The sequence below is a fragment of the Gasterosteus aculeatus genome, chromosome 13 (assembly GCF_964276395.1).
Source record: "Gasterosteus aculeatus chromosome 13, fGasAcu3.hap1.1, whole genome shotgun sequence".
Classification (NCBI taxonomy): Eukaryota; Metazoa; Chordata; class Actinopteri; order Perciformes; family Gasterosteidae; genus Gasterosteus; species Gasterosteus aculeatus.
In genome coordinates, this window is record NC_135701.1 from 2,470,360 (window position 1) to 2,491,459 (window position 21,100).

The following is a 21,100-nucleotide window of genomic DNA, read 5'->3' on the forward strand; positions in this document are numbered from 1 at the left end:
TTTTCCAGACATTCTTGTGGGCGTGCACCGCTTGTCCAATGGTAGGGGAAACACTTGCCGCCCCCCCCCCCCCCCCCCCCGTATGCATATTTGAATTCTGCCACATTGGATGGTTTCCTAGAAACCTTCATCTAGCTTATTCTAAGCTATTCGGAGGTGGACCTGCTGGGGGGATTTGGATCATTGTCCTGCTGCTCACTCTTTATTAATTAGTTTTACCTCAATACGAGTTTGACCTCAATCAAACCAAGTAGTCTAAACAACATTAAAAAGTTTAGTGCAATATTTCTTGTCATTTGAGATTGAGGCCCGATAGATTTACCTTGGTGTTGGGCTAATTCTCTCAGCTGATGGAATGCTCCTCTCACAGCATCTGTGCATTCACAGGCAATGCTCTCAAAATCCTGATGAAAGAGTAACAGAGGTCATCATCCACGCTACTCACCAGTGTCTATAAGTATACATTATGGTTGTTGTTTTGTTTCCAAAAACGCTCCTACAGCAAACAACCCTGAGATATTCTGGAACCAATTCTTGCGACGGTTTAGGTAAATTAAGCACATTGTGTGTCTAAACCAACGTGTTGGTACCAACAAAAAGAGGAGCGCGTACACACTCACAGCCGTAACATCTCTAAAGAACTGGGCGGAGTCTCCAAGCCCCGCAGTGGACAGCACAGGGGCGCTGGCAGCCAGAGCTCCAGCCACAAGGTTTGGATACTTGAGCCTCATGTAGACCGACAGCATTCCCCCATAACTGCAGGAAGAGATGAGTCACAGGGAAACATTAATAATGATTGATTGTATTGCTCCTGAAGAGAAGCCTTTTTTTTAAGGTGACACGAAAGCCTGTGGTCCCCACCTGCCACCAAACACGATGACGGGACAGTCTGCAGCGCCCAGCTGCTGCTTCAGCTCCCTGATCATGACGGCGTAGTCGGCGAGGGCCTGCTCCACTGTCAGCAGGCCGATCTGCGGCACGCCAAACGAGTCTGTGCCGAACGGCAGCGACCTGCCATAGTATCTCTGGAACAGGCACAGCAAATGAAGACAGTGTTCAAATACTGAACACATCAACAAGGTACTATGGGTCACTTGGAGGACTTCAAAGCTACGTTCTGGCCACATTTATTTAGTAAATATTAATTAAATATTAGTTTTACTTTGATTTCAAATGTTTATAAAGATGCAAAATTAAAAACCAGTATTGTTCTGAGTGAACACACGGCCCCTGTTTTTTACTTAATACACACTCAATCCTGTTGACTGTGACTCACACAAAATCCTGTTGAAACGAATATATGAATATATAAAACAAATGTAGCGTTTGAAAAAAACTCCTTGACAAGCTGATTAAGTAGATGACTGAAAGAGCCGTCTCCAGTAGAACCTTATGGGTTTGAGAAGATATTGAGGAACAAAGTAACAAATTGTTGGCATCGGCCTTTTCATGGCAGAATAATGCCAGCTTCTATTTCATTAAATTGTTTTATATTTTATCAGAACCAACACTGAAAACAAACAAAAACGTTTTTTTCTTCCAAATTGTTGTTGTCACATGATCTGTAAATTCCTCTCAGCCATGTTTGATCAGGACAAAAAAAATGGCAAGAGTCCTCCCCCTACCACTCTTGACTGCTATTTGCTTACATGTTCAGCAAAAATCACCAAGGCTCGGAGCTGGCCAGCCAACTCTGCGATGAATCCCGCGTTGGATGCAAACTCCCAGATGTCACCCTCATTGCCGGTGTAGAAGAATATAGGACCATAGCCTTCCATCCAATACTTATCTGAAGGGAGAGGGAAATAAAGACTGAGTGGTTCACACAGCCGGGTGTTTCTAGGTCAAATGGAAGAAGGGTCACCTGTGATCAGGTATCGCTGACTGAAGGTTCCGTTGCCCATGCTGTTGAAGTTGAAGTGGTCCACAGTTTGACGGAAATACCTCTCGCTGAACTGCTCTTCTGTTTTGAATCCATCATGTTTCCTTGGCTGTGAATATTCATTACATTGAGATGAATATGCGTCCTGGTTCAGACAGCAATTGCGGTCACGTGGACTGCATTTCAACATGAAATGCACTACTACGCGCATGCCTTTGTCACATGACACATGTTATGGCTCATGCTGCGTTTGTGGGAGTCTCGTAAGATCTCGTAAGTTGTTCTTTTATACACTACTTTGCCTTCAATTATCTCAGAAACTGTACAGTAATATATCATGACAATTTGCATAGGCATAGAGGGGGTTTACTTGAATAAGGGATAACTGTAGTAGAGTGTTACCATTTTTTAATCGGTTTTAAAGACTGTTTGTTTGAGAATTTATGAATATCATGTCATTCTTACTGATTTCATCTTAAATTTACTCAACGCCTGTACAGTCATATTTCCTGGAAATGCACATGGGCATATAGGAGGTGTACTCAAACAAAGGAGGAAGTGAAAAGAGTGTCATTGCCTTGCATGGGGCATACGTGCCTGCATGTTTTAGCGTGTCGTGGGGGGAGTTTGTGTTTACTTCAAATTGTATTAAATCAAATACTAGTTGTTACAATAACAGTGTGTAGCATTGAGCGGAATCTATTGGAGCAAAGACAATACAACAAACTTTTTTTCTACAAAAAACAAGCCATTTTACCGTAAAGCCCTGAATAGACGTGCGTTTTATTTTCAAATGCGGTCCGCATGACCGCAGTGGACAGCACGAGCTGCTGTTCTAGTTCAGATGAATCTGTTTACAGACGTCTGGTCTAAGACGTATTAGGAAGGGTAATTATGCATTTACCACATGGTGGTGTGGCACTGTCGCCTCACAGCGAGAATATCCTCGTTTCAAACTTTCCCTGCACCTTTCGTGAAAGTTCAACTGTGTGAACGGGAGAGTGAATGATCTCTCGACATCAGTCCGCATCCGCATCCAAACTAGGCCTACGGTGAGTCGAACCGTCCGAACCAGGACATGTTAACGGGTTAAGGAACATTTAGTCCAGTCACCAATCACTCTCAGATTGGACTCATTGAAACAAGCAGCACGAGGAGTAACTAAACGTTCAGCTTTAATTACTCAAATGGAAGATATTAGAAACTGGTTCCATACCTAATTTTCAGCGAGACCAAAAGCCAAACATTGACAACTTAAAATGACGTTACCTGTAAAAGGGTGTGTGGGAAGGCGTGCAGCACGTGCACGCCAATCCCTATAACCATGAAAAATACCAGCGGGTTGCTCATAATGAAACTGAACATGACTACCACTGCGCATGCGTGTCTCACATGACACATGTTATGGTCCATGCTGCGTTTGTGGGAGTCTCGTAAGATCTCGTAAGTTGTTCTTTTATACACTACAATATTATACAGAGAAAACGTTGAACATGTGTGTCTGCGTGTGCGTGCGTGCGTGTGTGTATCGGGATCGTCGTGGAGCAGGGGTACAGAGGGTGCACCGGTAACCGCAAAGTTGGTAGTTCGAGCTCCGGGCTGCTCCGTGGTTGCATGGCATGCCTCGTGCCATCATGAAATTTAAAGAACAGATTATTAGCGTGTAAAATACCTAAAGTTATTATTGCTTTGTAAGAATAAAAACGTCTGGGTTATGTAAGAAGGACATTAAGGTAATCTTATTGACTAAAATAACCCTCCCACCATGCTGTATCAGCGACATATACTATTGACACACCTGATTCTTGGATATAAAAAACAATCCAATAATACATGTCCCCTATTGTCTGCACTCTCTTTAACCAAGTCACGCTTTATGCAATTCTATGGGACCTTATTCCAACAAATAATCTTTGTTATTATTTTTTTACGTATGTTGTAATTGTTGCGTTCACTGATCACTCCCCTGAAACCGTTTAGTGCCCCTTGGAGAGGCCCCCCTCAAATTCTAAAAACGCTTTTAGCATAATAACAACTTTTTTATATCAGTTTGACAATTGATTTTATGGTTTCATGGGTTTCTGCAGATACAAATGTCGGCGATGAATACTCAGTGGTAGAGCATAGTCGTCTTTCAATTTGTGGTTCGAACCCCGGTTCTGCTATAGGGCGATTGTGGCGCATGGAGTAGAGAGTGTGTACCCGGAACTACAGGGTTGAAGGTTCGAACCATGACTGCTCCATGTCCCATGTCGAAGTGTCTCTGAGTAACACACCTGACCGCTAACTGCTCACTGGGTGCCTTTACGGCAGGGATGGGTTAAATGCCAGAATCATTGCCAGAGAATCATTTCCCTAATAGGATTGACAAAGGATACTTTCTTCTTCTTCTATTCCATTCAATAGATTCTGGGGCAAGACACTTTGCCCCAGTTTCTCCACGGGAGGCCTTTCCCGTAGTCTGTGCGAATAATTGAATAATCACTGCATCTCTAAACTGCCCAACAGTTTAACACAACTTGTGCAGCAGGTTGACCCAGTTAGCCAAGTAGAGGAAATGACAAATCATTTCCTTGTTTCTGAACAGGACAACCAGCTTTATACCAAACCAACCATCGGCGTATGTGTGAAGAGCCTAACAGGAACAACTGCACCCTTTTTGGTCAACTTCCTTCTCTAAATAATTCCGTGGAAAAGGAAGTCCAAAGTCCCATAAAAAAGACTTCATTTAGGTCATCTTTTTTTGGCCTTTAGTGGCCTGATATTTTCTGCATTTTTGCTTTGATTTACAGTTTACCTGACATGATTTGGTAATGTGTTTATTTCCACATATATTTAAAAAGATAGTTCAAAATGTGAAAAGGTTTGATTATTTAGCAGGAGGTTAAAATTAACGAATGCCTTATTGGCTTAGATGTCATTAGTCACGTGGATAATACACATACATTGTGAAACAAAGCCTCTGCTGTAGCAAATACTTACCAGGTCTAACAAGTGCTATCAAAGCCTGTGTGAGTCATGCATGTATGTTGTAATTGTTGTGAGGTGGCAGGTGAATTCCAGAGCCTGGGTGCCTTTGAGGAATCTGGGGTGGATAGATGGAGGACTTCCTTGTAGTAGCAGGGCGGAGGCCTGTTTAACTTCCCGGTAGGCAGCTGGTACATTGACTGAACACCGAACACTGACTGGACTCCCATTAAGGAGCAAAAGGTAAGTCGTCTGAGGATTTCTAAAGTATCTATGATAAATTATGCAGATTGGGTTAACTCAACTCAACAACATGTACAAATAGGCACGATGTAGTTAAGTACAAGGAAGTATTCCAGGAAAGCTGTACAAGAGGTTACTTATTAACATCAGGTCACTTTCTATGCAGGTTTCTTTTGGCTTTAAAATTTTGTTGTATTCTAATACATTTGTATATGTTTCTTATTAGATCCAGAGAGTTAAACAGATAGATTTATTGGTGGAATTTGTGTTTGTAAGAGAGAAAACTAAACTGGAAGTGTAAAGAATTAATTTTGCTCAGAGATGATGCACATCAGATAACAATTATTTACTCCCACAGAGAAAAATTAATAAGAATCAGAATCAGAAACATTTATTAGCCAGGTATGTAGGACAATATATAAGTTATATCAATACAACCCTATTATTTATTGTGATCAATGATATATATTGTTGCAAACCAGGGCCAGAAACCAAGCAGACGAAGCACAGGGGACGGATTGCCAAGATTGGGGGAAGTGATAGACGGCGTCTATTACCCAGTTCAGGTAGCTGCCTGCAGCCACTTGGCACGTGGCATTGTTCACACCTGCAGCCCATCATGTAATTAGAAAAGAAAGATCTATTCAGAGCTGAGCAGCAGTGAGCGAGCGAAAGAGGCAGACAGACACAGAGGATAGACACAAACTGGAGAGGTAACAAACTAAACGCTCTCCTTTCCTAAACAAGACTGAGGAACTGTTTACTGGCATCACAGACTCCTCAGCGCCCTTTACCTTAACCTTGTTATTAAAAGGACCCTTTTTGTTGTATGATTACTGTCTCTGAGCCTCCTTTTTTCTCTGAATTTGGCCTCAACTTCCCCATCTCATAGTTTACCATCATTGTAACCCATGACACAAAAGGCAAAGACTCATCTCCTCTGTTGTACAGTTTTGTCAGTTCTGTATTTCCCCCCCCCCTCTCCACTGCCCAGAATGCTTTACACTGAGTTACTGCGGCTGTGGCATGAAGCTGTGCAGGCGGTGGATGCCAAAGACTGGCAGGGAGCTCTGTCCAAACTGGAGCAGATCAGCGAACCAACGTCTTGCACTCTGTTCAATGCTGCCTCTGCTCACCTGGTTCTGGGACAGCTGGACCTGGCCTTGAAGGTCTGTGTGTTGTGTGTACTGAGGGAACACTTTGACGTGATTCAAACTCATTAAAAGATCAAAACCGTCTGGTACATTGACTCGTATAGGTTTTATGTGATACCTGCTGCCCATTTATGTCCAACCTCATCTTTTCTTTCTGCCTTGTCTAATGTCCAGGCTTTAGACCTCACCCTTGCCAAGGATGAACGGCTCGCTGTTGGATTCTTTCAAAGAGCAGCAGTGATGATGCAGATTGACCGGTAGGTAGCGGACCCCATCCTAAAGACTGATCTACAGATCTCAGTCTACATGTTGCAGACAGAGTCTACAAGATGCTGATGTAACTTGTACAGTTAATACAACAAAATCAAGGGTATTTTTGAGGATAAAGCTAGGATTAATGTGCTGTTATCCTGCTGTGGTGGCTGCCCGTCACTAACTGTTTCAAAGTCTAGTTTTGAGGACAAGTTCAATGTTTTGTTGCCTCCTTAATGTACTATTTTATATTCAAACCTATGGGCTAGTTGCAGAAAGCTGGGCAGTTTGGTTTGCTAGGACGTTTATTTTATTACTTTATTTATTACTATTACTGCAATTTGTGTGATTTAAATTAAATTGTTTGATATTTTGGGAAACCGTCCTATTTGAACTCATATCTCTGATCTGCACAGCTGGTTGTCTCAGTGTGGCATAGTGACAGGAAACTGAGGCAAATACCAGGCTGTTCCTACAGGCACCTTAAAAGCTTAGAAATAACAATGTAATGGGTAAAACTGACCAGTGATGTAGTCTATATTATTGTAGTGAGTGTGGCTGACTGGGGCGCGGACGATCCCGAACGGGAGGTTGAAGTGGAATTGGATGTGTGGCGGGAGTGCGTGACTAAAGACCAAAATGAGTGAGTCATGCTCAATGCGTGGTACTTGAGAGCCCTGCGTTAAGGCTGGCGCATGCTTCTGCGTCTTTGCGCAATCGCGTTGACTCACTCGTTTCAATTCATGGTTCAAAAAGTCTTACAATTCACTGCCAGAACAACAGGTGGAGTAACGTTTTTTGTCGAAGACGACCTAGAGAGGCCACGTCTTTGTGTGTGGAAGTCGTTGGTATGTTTATTTATCATAGACTTTATTGCCCCGTGCATCATGTCGGGATCTCCGATCCCCCGAGTTGGTTGATGAGAAGGATCGTAACACGTTGATCAATTAAAGTCAAAAAGTTAACATTTATTTAGAAGAGAAAAAGATTGTCTCAATAGACATAATTGCTAGGGGAATAGTTGTTGGTCAATCTGATTCAGACTAGCTGTGTCTCAGTCGCTAGGCTGCATCCTTGTAGACTCCAGCCTTCGCGGTACACCTGGGTTGGGTCCTCCAACAACCGCATAGGCTGAACCAAGTGGTCTCTGAAATGCGACGGTATGGCCTACGGGGGGACTGCGTCATCAGCTGTAATTACTTTACAGCTTTACTTAATTACTTTTTAAATGACTAACTTTCCAAGTGAATTTTCAACTGATGAGTAATTGTTATTAAAAAATAGAATAATGTTCTAAAGTAGGTACAGTATTTCGCTTTACAAATATACATCAAGAAATGCTGCATATTGAAATCCCCACCCTGTACAGAGATGTATTCATGACACTATACTTATGAAAACCCATGGTTATAATTCTAATTATTCATATGAAAATAACATTAAACCGAACAGGTGCAATAAATGCACAAGGTATGTTTAATCAATATATAGGCTACTAAAACATAGCGTACAGAATGGCAATATGAGATGTATACTTTTAGAATGGGAATATTACTAGTTTTGTATTTGTGACCTCAGTCACTGCTATCTGTTTTGCTGTCTCTTCAGGCTGGAGGAGGCTCTGTCAGACTGTATCTGGGCACAGAAGCATATGAGAGGAAACCTGGTCATCGATTACAGACAGCTGGGACTGCGATTCAAACTTCACAGCTGGCAGGTTGGACATGTAGCCTTGCACACATACACATCCAATCCTAAAATGTCTGTCAGTACTGATAAATGAAACCAGAGCAAATTGTGGTTCATCATCCCCTTCATTATTTACTTAGTACAAACGTCATAGACATCTGGGAGCCTACAAAGCCTCATTGATGAAGGCCGAAAAGGAGTTGCATATTTCTCACAGAACAGATAAGACGATGCACCTGTGTCTGCAGTTGGTCAGTCTCGGAGCATAGTCTACCCAACACGCTATTCCCAGGGTTTAAAGGCCATTCATCAATTGGATCACAACACATCAAGGCGGGGGAGTGGGTGGGGAGTCTAAAGCCCAACATATCTTCTTAATTCTACTTCATTGTACACCATGCAAACTTTTTTTTTTAGCCATGAGAGATGTTTTAAATAGGGGAGAAGACTCAACACATCTGGGTGATTACATAGACTGTATATAAGGAGAGTGATTATGTTATGTACGTCGCTACTTTCAGTGTATTTCCATACTGACTTTCTGGGAAGAATCAACACTGCTACCACAACCTCCCTCCCTGCCTTCCTATCTAATCCAAAAATGCCGTTCTTCAAAAGAAGATGCATATAAACAAAGAATGCATCTAAACCTCAAAGTCTAATATTTGAGTCAATATTAGATATTGATGTCAGTCATTCTCCTTTGAATGATCAGCTTTACACTCCACATAGCAGCATTTTGAGAACAAATCTGAACCGGAGCACTTCACCGCTAAATAAATAAATCAATGATGAATAATTGCATTTCTTTTCAGTGTTTAATAGCTTTATCGTCAATACAAAATAACCGTTATGTGAATAGGATGGTACAGACATGTATAACAGTCATGTGTCTCCTAGGTGTTATATAATGCGGCAGCTGTGTACTGTCGAATGGGCCAGTGGGAGCAGGCCAGGGAGACCCTGCTGTCAGCTTCCCAGGAAAAAGGAGGAGGTCGAGGGGGAACCACTGAGGTGGCTTTGAACAGCGTCCTGGTGAGTGTCACAACAACAACAACAAACGACTGGATAGGCCATAGGACTGAGTTTGGTGACAAATTTTCATTTTTGTATGAGGATGATTCTCCAATGTGAGGAATGTTGTTTCTGTCCTCGCTTCCTTCAAGATGCAAGGAAATTTGAACTTTGTTAAATGTTGACTGCTGCTGGTGGTGTATGCAACAGCAGCTGTGCATGATGCCGTTTAGTTTATTGAGCTGTTAAGTAAATGGTAAAATTACTTGTACCTGTTTTTAGAGCCTAACATTCACAGTGCTTGGACACAACATTCACACACTAATGGCAGGGGCTACCATGCAAGGTGCCACTATCCATCAGGAATAGCTAATCATTCACATACTAATGGTATCGCCTGCTAGAGCAATTTTTGGTTTAAGTGTCTTGTCCAAGAAAATATCAAGATAAACCAGACGAGCCGGGATCCAACAAGTGATTCATTCTACATCTGAGCCATCGCCCCCAAGGATGTAGGAAAGAATAACTTGGGACACTATCACTGTTGATCAGAAGCAGACCATACTCCAGCCTGTGGTGGCTTGTGAACCGCAGGATTTCTGATACAACTCTACAAGCTTTCACATATTTTAGAGGGCTAGAGAGGTGGGATTCTATCAGACTGATTTTTCCTCAGAGTAGCTTCTGTTTTTCACACTTTCTTATTTCGTGGTAGAACTCTACCAGTGAATGTATTTGACCATCTACACTGGAGAAGTCGGGTTGGTGGTACTGAGGAAGCACTTGGCCCAGATTTACTGTGGATCAACCTAGCATCTTTCTAATAATTAGACCATGACTGCTGAAATTTGGACTTTTAACAGTTAAATATCATTCTAAGGTAGGTTTTGCTGGCTGTGGCACTCAGATCTGTTGATGACGGGTGTGTTATAAATAGATTTATAAACCTTTCCATTCCAAAACTAAACGTAAATTATGTGGTGGAAAATTGTGGATTTAGCCCATGTGAGAAATCAAAAGTATCTTGAGCTTGCTTTGTGATTAAGTATTTATTACTAACTAGAATATAGAAAAAAGATAAAGAATACAGAAATCACCAGCACAAGTCGTAAGCACAGACAGAAGTCAAGTGACTACAATTCAGCTGAAAAGGGACAGATGTTCCTTCCCCCAAAAGGAGCAGGAAGATCTGACAAAGTTGAAGAGGAGAACAGGAGCTTATGTACACTTCAGGGAGGTTTGTGCTGCCTTAGCACAGGAGAGCCCACCCCTCAAGAGGAGTGTCGGAAAAGTACCAGATGATGTAGGGGTGACCCCGTGACCCTCCCTTTATGGACCCAGACAATCAATAACATCTAAAAGGTCAGTCAGGGCACGTATGATTTCATCTGTGTCTTATCTCACCCTGGACTGCCTTAAGTCACCGGCTCACATCAAAGGTCACATTCCTGAGAGCCTCACCCCACGCAGGCTCAACAATTTTCCCCCAACAAATTACATCACAGCGGTGCCATTTCATTGAGTCCTTTAGTAATTAGTGTTGCGCGTGTGGCTCAGTGGTAGGCTATGGTCGTCAACGTTGCTGTGCCCTTGGCTAAGACACTTGTATGATTGTTCCTGCAGTGTACTTGATTTGATAGTCCTAATGGAAATTGGAAGACTAGAAAAGAGTTCCAGCTTAGATCCAAGATGGTACCAACGATGCTTCGGTGTGCTTCGCTTTTTGGTGCACTTTTACACGGCCATCATAGTCCATCCTCTGCTCCTCCGTCACCGTCTAGCGTGTCATCCGCTCTGCATAGAGGGTGGTCGGCTGCAATCTGCCGTCTCTCCAGGACTTGTTCGCTTCCAGGACCCTGAAGCAAGCTAAAAAGATTGTAGCCGACCCCTCTCACCCAGGACAAAAACAGTTTGTGCCCCTTCCATCTGGCAGGATGCTGAAGTAAGACCTCCCGCCACACAAACAGTTTGTTCCCGTCGGCAGCCGGCAACTCCATCAACAGAGCCCGGTCCCCCACTGACTGACTGACATTCCACTGGTTACTTTCTTTCCCACTGCACACGTCACTTTCACTTGTCACTTTCTATTTACTTTATTTTTAACTTTTTAACTTTTTAGCTTTTATTCCTTTATTTTTAAACTAACCCATAGCCTTATATTACAAACTATAGCATTATATTTTATTTTAGCTCTCTTGCACTGTTGTCTCGTACTGTCTGCTGTTATGCACCAACCGCCAAGTCAAATTCCTTGTATGTCGAACATATGGCAATAAAGGTTTCATGATTCCTGAAGTATGCTCCATTAGTCATGGCCAAAGTTAGGGCTGTGGCTCTTCTGATGAAATTGTTTCACAAAACATTGGACTTTTATGTCGGCGCTGATTTCCATTCATTGCTCCACTCTTATTTAAATATATTGACTGAATCATTAAAACAAAATATATCCAGTGAAAAATATGTAAGAAATGAACATGGCAAGTCAGTACATACAAACCATCCTGGTCTTTGCTGTCCCTTAATAACAGAAGGAGGAGATCCTTGCTCCTCTTTTGGTGCCTGAGGATGTGGTGTTTCGGCCCAGGAAACAGGACGTGGAGCAGTTGCAGCAAAGGGACTTCCTGGGCAAAGCAAAGGTACAATAAAGTTTTCCCATGAAAAATTTAATTCAGTTTTATTTTGTATAGCCCATTATTACAAATTTGCCTCAGGGGGCTTTACAGTCTGTACACATGCGACATCCTCTGTCCCGAAACTCCCATCGGCACAGGAAAAACTGGCCAAAAAATAAACAAGGGATAGCGCTTTTCTAGTCTTCTGACCACTCAAAGCGCTTTAACACTAGATGACATCATTCATACACTGATGACAGGAGAAACATACACAGTGACACCTGCACATCAGTAACTAACATTCACACACTGTAGTCGCAGCTACAGGAGCAATGTTGGGTTAAGTGTCTTGCCCAAGGACACCTCGACATGCGGATTAGCCGGGCCTGGGATTGAACCGACAACCCTTATTGGAGGATGACCGTGCTCCCCACTCACCCACAGTCGCCCTTAATGTCAGAATATCAGAGGAGGGATCCGTCTCCTAAGATGGATATACTACAATGGATGTCATGTGTACGTGCTTGTACCAGAGTTGAACTACTCCAGCTTGTTCTTATCACTTTCATACTAGTGGGGAAGAAAATGTTGCAGTAATGGTTGATGCTGCTCTATTGGCAGGTAATTTCTTCTGTGATTCCCAATGACGACTTTGGAGGTTTTGAACCTCTGAGGCTGCAGGTAAGAAGGACCACAGAGTTGGTATGATGTTGTCAGTCGCTCTTTGTTAACTACCACCATTATGTCTTCACCACAGAAACCTGGTTTCTATGAGCCCAAGGTAGATGGAACTCAGTGAGTAATGTTCTGTTCAACCTCACATTTCAGTACTGATGCATATAGACTTATGATTTTCTCTTCACACCTGTAAGGGATTCTCTCTACATGCGCGTGCGGATCCCTTACATGGCTCGGGGCCCGGGACAACTGACTGTGCCTGGAGGGGCCATGGTATTTTTATTTGGCGAAGAGAGGAGGGACGGGATGGCATCTGTTATATATGATGGAACGGTGAGGAGAAAGATCATATGGGGAAATATAAGAAGCCTAAGAGAGGGGGAGTCGTCTAGACTGATGCAATGTTTCTGTTGAGTTTTAGATCTTCTGATAAAGATCCTTTTCTTCTAGTGCTCTAACAGACCTTTTGAAACCATTATATAGAAGTATTAAGGCTGTGTTTAAGTGTTTTTTCGACTACATGGGGGCAAAACAAATGATCAGCAACGTTCGGATCCAGCCGACACGGTGCAACATGAACATTCATTCATTTGGAGCCATGCTTGTTACTTAACTGATGAATATTAGCTCAATATTCACTTTTCAGCTAGGACTGGTTTCCACTCCTGAGGGACACGCCTCGAGCTTCCTAATACTTCAAGGCTTAACCACCAGCTATTCTCTAACTGAGTAATATCACATATTATGAGTCTGTTCAACATCACATGTCCCATGTATCTGTCTGTTGTTCAGGAGAACGCCACATTTGGTGACAATTCATATTGATCTGTGCGATTTGTTGCTTTTATTCAGTTCAAACGGTTTTCCTTCTTGTGCGTGTCATTTTGGTAAAAAGTTATGTCAATTATGTTTATCTGCTGCCTTGGTTTGTTTTTAATTTTGTGACTAAGTAAAGGACAATGTTGAATGAGTGGAACATTATATATTTTATATTTAATGACCATAAATTCATTTCTGTTCCATCAGAGGTGAAAGGTCATTATTCTCAGATGTTCAAAATAAACCCCTCACAGAAATGATTGACTAACCTGAAGAATAGTTTTAATGGAATAGATCTTTTTGAATAAATATAGCATGTGCACACCTGATAAGAGCGTAATTAAATGCATTAATTGGATTTGCACAGATGTGATTGCATTTCACTGGCATGAAGTCTTTTATATTAGTTTCTAGCTAATAGTTTGTTTTCCTTACAGAGGGGACTTCTTCCAATGTCCCTGCTTGATCCTGCAGATGTAAAGATTTCCAAAGGCAAAAGGGAGAATGTAATGTATTTATTTATTATTATGTAATACTAAACTGTAAAATACAATTTATGATGAAAGAAATTTGCTGAAATTCGCTTCACCTGTGAGGCCAGTAAAATTATGTGGCAGTAAAAAAATTCTAAGAAATAATTAAAAAAAAATACTAGTCATGTTTTGTTCCCAGTAAAAAAGAAAAGTTTCTGATTTGTCTTCTTCCACAGAAAGTTCCCAGTGGGATCCCTCTCCCACCTGGACTCAAGCCACCCACTCGACCACAGGCCCAGGCTAGCCCTGCAGCTCCTCCACGAGGTGATCACGGTCCCATATTCCTCCCCCTTTACTTCCTCACCTACCCACCAGGGGCTCGCTCGCTCTCGATCTCTTCTGATCTGTACCAGTATGGACTTCATTATGTCAAGAGCAATATTAATAATAAAGTAAACTTACAAGACGTAAAATAAGTTCTAATCAAATCACAAATGGTTGAGTTCAATTATTGTGCTTTAAAAAAGGATCCATGAAATTTAGATATTGCACATGAATTAATGATCAATTTGCTATTTTTTTTAAATTATTAATGTTAAAATCTGTTTTTGTTATTAACTAACTTTCCTTGTGGCACTGTCGACACCCACAAACTTCAGTTATCTCCAGCATTAAGAAACCTTTCGCAGACACAAACTCCTGTAGAAACCCTTTTTTTTTTTTTTATAGGATGTTTAATTATACAGCCTTGTATTTTCAGAACCAAGCAACCAATCGCTATGGCAACAGCTAGGCATGAAGATGTGGCGGCTAGCACTCAGACTTTGCTGCCCCGAAAAGGCCATATGATACTTGGCGCTCAAACTATTCAATGGTCAATGTTTCCTTGATTTCAACTTTTTAATTCCAAGATAGCAGACATATTGTCTACCCATAGAAGACCCATGCCATTTAGAAGGGGCAAGAAGAAACATGGTATTTGAATTTTAGCTGGTGATTTTATCCAAACAAACCACAGATCTGGTTACCTTAATTCCATCAGCCGGTCCACATCTCTAACGGAGGAAACACCAGTGTAATGTTTCCTCATTGTGATTCCTGGAAGCTAAGAAAGCCTTTGAGTGGTCAGAAAGAGATGAGCTGTACATGTACACTCAATTTACATTGTGTGCATTCAAACTGTGCCTTTGCTGTGTTTCGCCTAACAGTACGTTTTACCTCAGACACCCCACCTCCATCCTACACAACTGCCACCCACGCACCACTGCCAGCTTCAGAGCCTCCTGGGTACACGGTTAACACGGCAAACGAGCAGGTAATAGCCCCCTCTGATTCATCTGTGCCAGCTGAAAAGTGGAATTGCATCAAAGTTATTAGCTTTGCACATCCAATGATTACATAAACACCAACACAGGAATTACACCCTCCTTCTCTTTCTGCCTCATCCAAATATGGAAGGTTTGTGTGGACTTGTAAAGAAACAGCTTTGCAAGGTTAAACTTGGCAGTTAATGTTTAAAACCTGCCCGTTCAGAGCCGGATGTTTCCCAGGGCCAGACTTAACCCCTCGGATGGCAGCTTGGACCTGGGGTATCAATTGAAATGGCCCAAAAGTTCAAACCGCTTTACTTTTTAGTGTCAGTTGGAGATGCATGCAATAAAATACACCAAAAAGCAATGTGCGGCTAAACGGTAGGGAGCTCTGATAACAACCCACCAGCCTCTTTACGTAGACCACAGAGCCCAAAGTGTTTACTGGAGGGGTCAGAACTGTTACATTACATGACACTAGAGTGAAGGGTTGGGCCAGGTACTTTAACACTTGAGCTGTGCTAATCAAAAGTAACTTAACTAACAATTTGACAACTGAGACTGAAACTATAATTCCTATTATTGGCATTATTACAATTACTGATAGGTAATTTAAGGGAAAGAGTAGTTATAGTAATACGCTGATAACGGTAATAACATCATTAATAGTGCTTAATAACCTACACGTTTGAATTGATTGTACAAGATTAATATTTTGTTATTCTTTTAACATCACATTTTATTGTGTTCCTGCTTTTTACCCAGCATGTGGTTGCGCCTCAAGGACCAGAGACCAGCTCTGTGGTGCTGAAGGTCCACTACACGTACACCGTGACTCTGTCGGTCTCTTTGGACACACCCTTCCAAGAAGTCAAGAAATGTATTGCACAGAAATTGGGCCAGCCAGCACATCAACTGCGCCTCAGGTAGCAACGGACCTGGCAACTGACTTCAGTCGCCTTGAATTTCTAAATTTATTAAGAACTTAATTTCTCAATCTATGGTCATCTGTGGGTCCATCATCTATTACGGCAAATGTAACTTGACATTGGACACTGAGGCTACACCTCCAGACATGGCAGGAGTCTGAACGTGACAATAAACCGCAAAATGGACAGCCAAGGATAGATTACAAATATCAAGCCTTAGGGCCCTGCTTAAAGGCCATCTTCCATAACTATTTTCTGTCCTCCAATGTTTGAACATTTGATGGTCCAAATTGCCTATCTATTCTCATGCTGCCACTCCTCACCCAATCTCCCCCTCTCTCATCAGACATAAGCAGCATGGCTCTAGAGTGCTGACACCTCTATGTGAGGAGGCAGAGCCAGGCCGCACTATGCAAGAGGTGGCAGAGGCTGGCAGAGCCACCCTGTGGTGCCAGGTGAGGGTTTAACCTAGAAATCAGGGATGAAATAGATCAGTTTGTAATCTTACTGTTCCCTACAGTCGAAGTTCTTTTTAACTTCAACAGCACATAACTTCACTTATACCTTCTATTTTATTATGTACATATAGTCAATACCGAGGGCAAAACTAATATTTTTAAACTGTTTCTTAGGAAAGAAATGGGAGGGTTCCAGGCAGAATCAAATTACTTCCTTGATGATTCCTCTCCTTATTGTGTATTCACTTCAGACTGAAGATCCACTTGACAACCGTACCATCCTCTACCAAATGGTGGCACTGTATGACTACATAGCTCAGGGTCCAGAGGACCTGGAGTTCAGCGAAGGAGATACCATTGACATCCTGGGAGACGGTAAGGCCCCAGTGGCGGTTGGTGGAACATTTTGAAAGATAGAAAGTAAATATGAAAGAAAATGTATTACTACTTTATAGTTAAATATTTAACATTTATTCCAACACGTGGGGAAGAAAAGGATATTACACTTTGACAATATTATTTGTTATGTAATATTATACTGAATTGCCTTTTAGGCAATTCAGTATAATATTACATAACAATATTCAGAAGTGGGAGGGCATTGTATGCCAGTCGTCTCAATCTGCTTGAATTACGTTACAATCTGTGCTCTTTACTTCCAGCATCTTTTATAAGCGCAACAGGTGTAGTTTTTGACTCCTTTAAACACTAGCGGTTTTAAGAAGATGCTCTTTCAGCTCAACGTCAATTGAGGCCAAACATCCACCCATCCCCTAAAAATAACAGGGTCTTCGGAGTCCCATCATTCCACGTGAGGTTACGTCAAAACTGACAAATCTTTTGGATAAAATGTGCCGGTCTCATAGTTGGACTGATTGCCTAAATTGCATGTCACACATTTATATCTTCAATTGGGAAAACCGCTCCATAGGCCTGCTTCGTGCAAGCCCCAGCTCTGCTGAGAGCAGACATTTTCTTTGTATTATCTAATTTTTAGTGGCTCAAGAAGTGTTGCTTGCCAGCCGCAACAATAAGGCCCATACTGAACTTGTCTTTTTGAGTCCCCTTTTTTGAGTCTGTCAAGCCTCACTTGCTCTTGTATTTTCCTCAAACTATCCTGTAGTTAATGAGGAGTGGCTGGAGGGACACAATGCAGGACACATTGGCATTTTCCCCAGCTGCTTTGCCTACAAGGAGAACGCCAGCATCACCCAGGGATCCATGTAATAAAAGCAGAAATTTTACTTTGCTCACTAACTTAAAATAAACACAATTGTACTGGATTAAGTAGCTAGTATTTCATATTACACAGTGTGATACTTTATCTACTGGTCTACCTTTTCTGTTTTCTATATCCTTTGGGATCACTGTAATAATCCTGTTGTATCTTCAAAAATTAAAATGTTTGTACTCATACAAGTTTATGACATTTTTCAATGATGTTTCAGCATCATGCTCCTGTAGTATTTCTACAGGGTTTTAATGATACTGGTTGTGGAAATATGTGTTGGAAGGCTTCACAATGGATGTTGTGATGTTTCAGAGAGACTTGTAATGTTGTTGAAACGTTCTCTTAATGCAGATACTGTTTTTTTTTTTACATTGTAATCTTTCGATTATCTTCAAAAGCTGACAAAAATAAAAGGTTGGAAAAAGGATCAATGTATTTATTGGCTGCACCTGCCATTTCAAGATTTGTCAAAATACTGAAATTAGCCTATGGAATACCCAGAGTTGAGAATGGACAGTGTTTTATGGAGCGATCTAATATAAAAAGTTAATGTGTATTGTGGTGGGGGGGTGTGGTTAGCTCAGCTGCTGAGGGGAGAGCCGGGGAGTGGTTCAGGGGACTATGCCGGCAGGTGAGTAAGAATCAGAGGTGGAAGTGATCCGGACTGATTGTCTCCAGTTTGAAAAGCAGTGAGCAGGACCTGGAGCTAGAGACACTGGAGCAGACGCTCAGGGGTGAGGCCGAGGAGAGCAACACGGGAAATGAATGAAACCAGCTCACTGCAAACGACAAAATAAAGACATATTGGCCAGTAGATCTGTGCGTCCTTGACGAAACCCGACGGTGGTAGCGGTATCGTGGCTACAGTGGCGCCTGGCCCGGATGGACGTGAACGACCACGGAGAGGGACTGACTCAGCCGGCGGTCACACTCGGACGATGCAGCGCGAGCAGGCAGAGTCCAACCGCCACTTCCTGGGGGCGCTGCAGGCTCAGGCGGACCAGCAGACCCGGGTGTTTGAGTAGTTGGCCGCCTGGCCAGTCGCTGCCCCGCCGTATGCGGGGGTTTGGTGGTACATAAGATGGCCCCCGGGGGACGAGGTGCAGTCATACCTTGATGTTCTAGTCGATGGCGGGGGACTAGGTTTGGGGGTAAAAAGCAAAGCAAGTAAAGGTTGCGGTTAGCGCCCGCCTTACGCACCCCCTAATCTCGGGGACAGATTGGTCGGGGTTTCAGTTAGCGGGGCAGTGTTCACAACCGACCGATGTGTGTGCTGCTCAGTGGTGACGCGAGGTTGTCCAACACTGCGGACGGGGAGGGGGGGCCGCGGAGCCCCCTATGGAGACGCCGCTGTTTCCCGAATTACGCTCCATGGAAGATTTTTCCACTGGAGCAGTGTCGTGATGATACGCTATGCTTTGCCTTCGACCAAATGATGCGAATTGATGGTCAAATGGTGCGCCCCGACACAGCATTATCATACCCGCACTTTCCACTGATTAGGGACAGAGTGAGTCGTGACACTCAAACAGGTTAGGAAAATACCAATTGTTGGTATTGAAAAGTTGTCTGTAAACCAGCCGACCATTCCGAGAGCGCCGTGGCGTCCGCTACCGTTAAGATTACGCAACCTGATATCCCGAGGCAGTGCCGTTGCGCAGTATCTCCACCAAGAGTGTTGCGCAGGCGCTGTTTCAGGTCATCTCCCGAGTCGGATTCCCGAAAGAGATTCAGACTGACCAGGGCACCAGTGTGTATCATCCCCAGACTGACGGCCTGGTGGAACGGCTGAATAGGACGGTAAAATCCATGATTTGTAAGTTCATTCACGACGAACGTAATTGGGACAAATGGCTTGATCCTCTGCTTGCAGTACGGGAGGTTCCCCAGGCCTCCACAGGATTTTCTCCGAGCTGCTGTTTGGCAGGAAACCACGGGGGGGTGCTCGACCTGCTTAAGGAACACTGGGAGGAGGGTCCGAGCCCCGGTAAGAATGAGATTCAGTACGTCCTGGACCTGTGAGCCAAACTCCACACACTGGGTGAGTTATCAGGTGAGAATTTTCTCCAGGCCCAGGAGCGTCAACGGCTGTACAACTGGGGGGCCAAGCTGAGACAATATACACCGGGAGAAAAAGTACTTGTATTGCTTCCTTCTTCTAGCTCGAAACTACTTGCCAAGTGGCAAGGGCCCTTTGTGGTCACACGGTGGGTAGGGGACGTCGACTATGAGGTGGTGCGATCTGACAGGGGTGGATCTACACAGATCTACCACCTCAACCTCCTTAAAGCATGGAGGTAGGCAGAGTCCGTGTCCATGGTGTCTGCAGTAGCGGAGAGAGAGGAGCTGAGGCCAGAGGTCCCAAAGTCCACCGATCCGACCCGGCTACCGTTCGACGCCCATCTCTCTGCAGCCCAGCAAGCGGACATAGCCCGGTTGCAAGATCAATTTAATGTATTCTCCTCTCTGCCAGGTTGCACGGATCTCATAGTACATCACATGCTATGCTGGAGATGGGGGTAATAGAGGAGTCCAACAGTGCCTGGTGCAGCCCCATCGTTCTTGTCGCCAAGAAGGACTGCTCGATTAAGGTTCTGTGTGGACTATCGCAGGGTGAATGCGGTTTGATGTGTACCCGATGCCCCGGGTCGACAAACTCCTGGACTGATTGGGCACCGCGTAGTTTTTTACGACACTGGATTTGACCAAGGGCTACTGGCAGATTCCCTTGTCCAGGGAAGTCTGCTTTCTCCCATTTACCACGCTTCCCTTCGGGTTGTTTGGTGCCCCGGCCACCTTCCAGCTCCTCATGGACCGGGTGCTGCGTCCGCATGCTGCCCCCTACCTAGATGACATCATCATACACAGCACTACGTGGGGGGAGCATGTGCGGCGGGTGGGCGCGGTGCTGGAGTCCCTGAGGTAGTCCGGGCTCACCGCCAACCCGGGGAAGTGTGCAGTTGGCCGGAGGGAGGTACGGTATCTTGGGTACCACTTCGGCGGCGGGAGGCTGCGCCCTCAAGTGGACAAAATCGCGGCCCGCCCGCGGCCCAAGACAAAAAGAGGTGAGGCAGTTTTTGGGGCTGGCGAACTACTACAGGAGGTTCATCCCAGGCTTTGCAGAGCTGACCAGCCCCTTGACTGATGTTACGTTCCAGCTCCCAAGAGGGAGGGGAACATGACAACCCACTGCTCGAGGCCACCGATGCCAGCAACCGGGCTATGAAGTCGCGATGTGAGAAAACGGACACAAACACAAAATACTGTTTAACGCTTTTATCTAAACACAAAAAAATATATACATAAATAAGCTAACTTTCTGGGAAAAGGGGAGGGCTGGACGGACCAAAGGTCTAAACTGGTGTTTCTAGACCGAAGTAAATCTACGG

General features: G+C 43.6%; 2 protein-coding genes across 17 annotated transcripts in view; one reads left to right on the top strand and one right to left on the bottom strand.

Moving 5' to 3' along the window:
• The window catches only part of dpp7 (dipeptidyl-peptidase 7), an 8,627-nt gene extending 5,333 nt beyond the window's left edge, over window positions 1-3,294 (bottom strand). For 2 of the 3 annotated variants that reach the window (XR_013452069.1, XM_040195020.2), the window contains exons 1-6: window positions 3,152-3,294; window positions 1,865-1,991; window positions 1,650-1,789; window positions 862-1,025; window positions 621-756; window positions 323-404 (exon numbers count right to left, since the gene is read on the bottom strand). Coding sequence is in view for 2 of the 3 variants with exons in the window: in XM_040195020.2 (XP_040050954.1) it covers window positions 323-404; window positions 621-756; window positions 862-1,025; window positions 1,650-1,789; window positions 1,865-1,991; window positions 3,152-3,283 (781 nt within the window). In the remaining variant the exon portion in view is untranslated. Of the gene's footprint in view, window positions 1-322; window positions 405-620; window positions 757-861; window positions 1,026-1,649; window positions 1,790-1,864; window positions 1,992-3,098 lie in introns of all 3 variants that reach the window. The other variant, XM_040195022.2, reaches the window with a different exon arrangement.
• noxa1 (NADPH oxidase activator 1) lies at window positions 2,104-18,135 on the top strand. 14 transcript variants are annotated; one of them, XM_078087334.1, is made up of 19 exons: window positions 3,231-3,325; window positions 4,928-5,092; window positions 5,451-5,494; window positions 5,575-5,658; window positions 6,087-6,261; window positions 6,421-6,503; window positions 8,107-8,215; window positions 9,088-9,222; window positions 11,730-11,837; window positions 12,435-12,494; window positions 12,571-12,608; window positions 12,686-12,824; window positions 13,748-13,816; window positions 14,020-14,107; window positions 14,992-15,098; window positions 15,859-16,019; window positions 16,369-16,477; window positions 16,732-16,855; window positions 17,604-18,135. In XM_078087334.1, the coding sequence occupies exons 5-19, from the start codon at window positions 6,088-6,090 to the stop codon at window positions 17,705-17,707; spliced, it is 1,608 nt and encodes a 535-aa protein (XP_077943460.1). In that variant the 5' UTR covers window positions 3,231-3,325; window positions 4,928-5,092; window positions 5,451-5,494; window positions 5,575-5,658; window position 6,087; the 3' UTR covers window positions 17,708-18,135. The 14 variants fall into 14 exon arrangements, with proteins under 14 accessions (XP_040050949.1, XP_077943464.1, XP_040050951.1 ...); XM_078087335.1 differs by having other exon boundaries at window positions 3,234-3,325; window positions 4,935-5,092; XM_078087340.1 differs by having other exon boundaries at window positions 3,242-3,325; window positions 15,007-15,098.
• The last annotated feature ends 2,965 nt before the right edge of the window (window positions 18,136-21,100 follow it).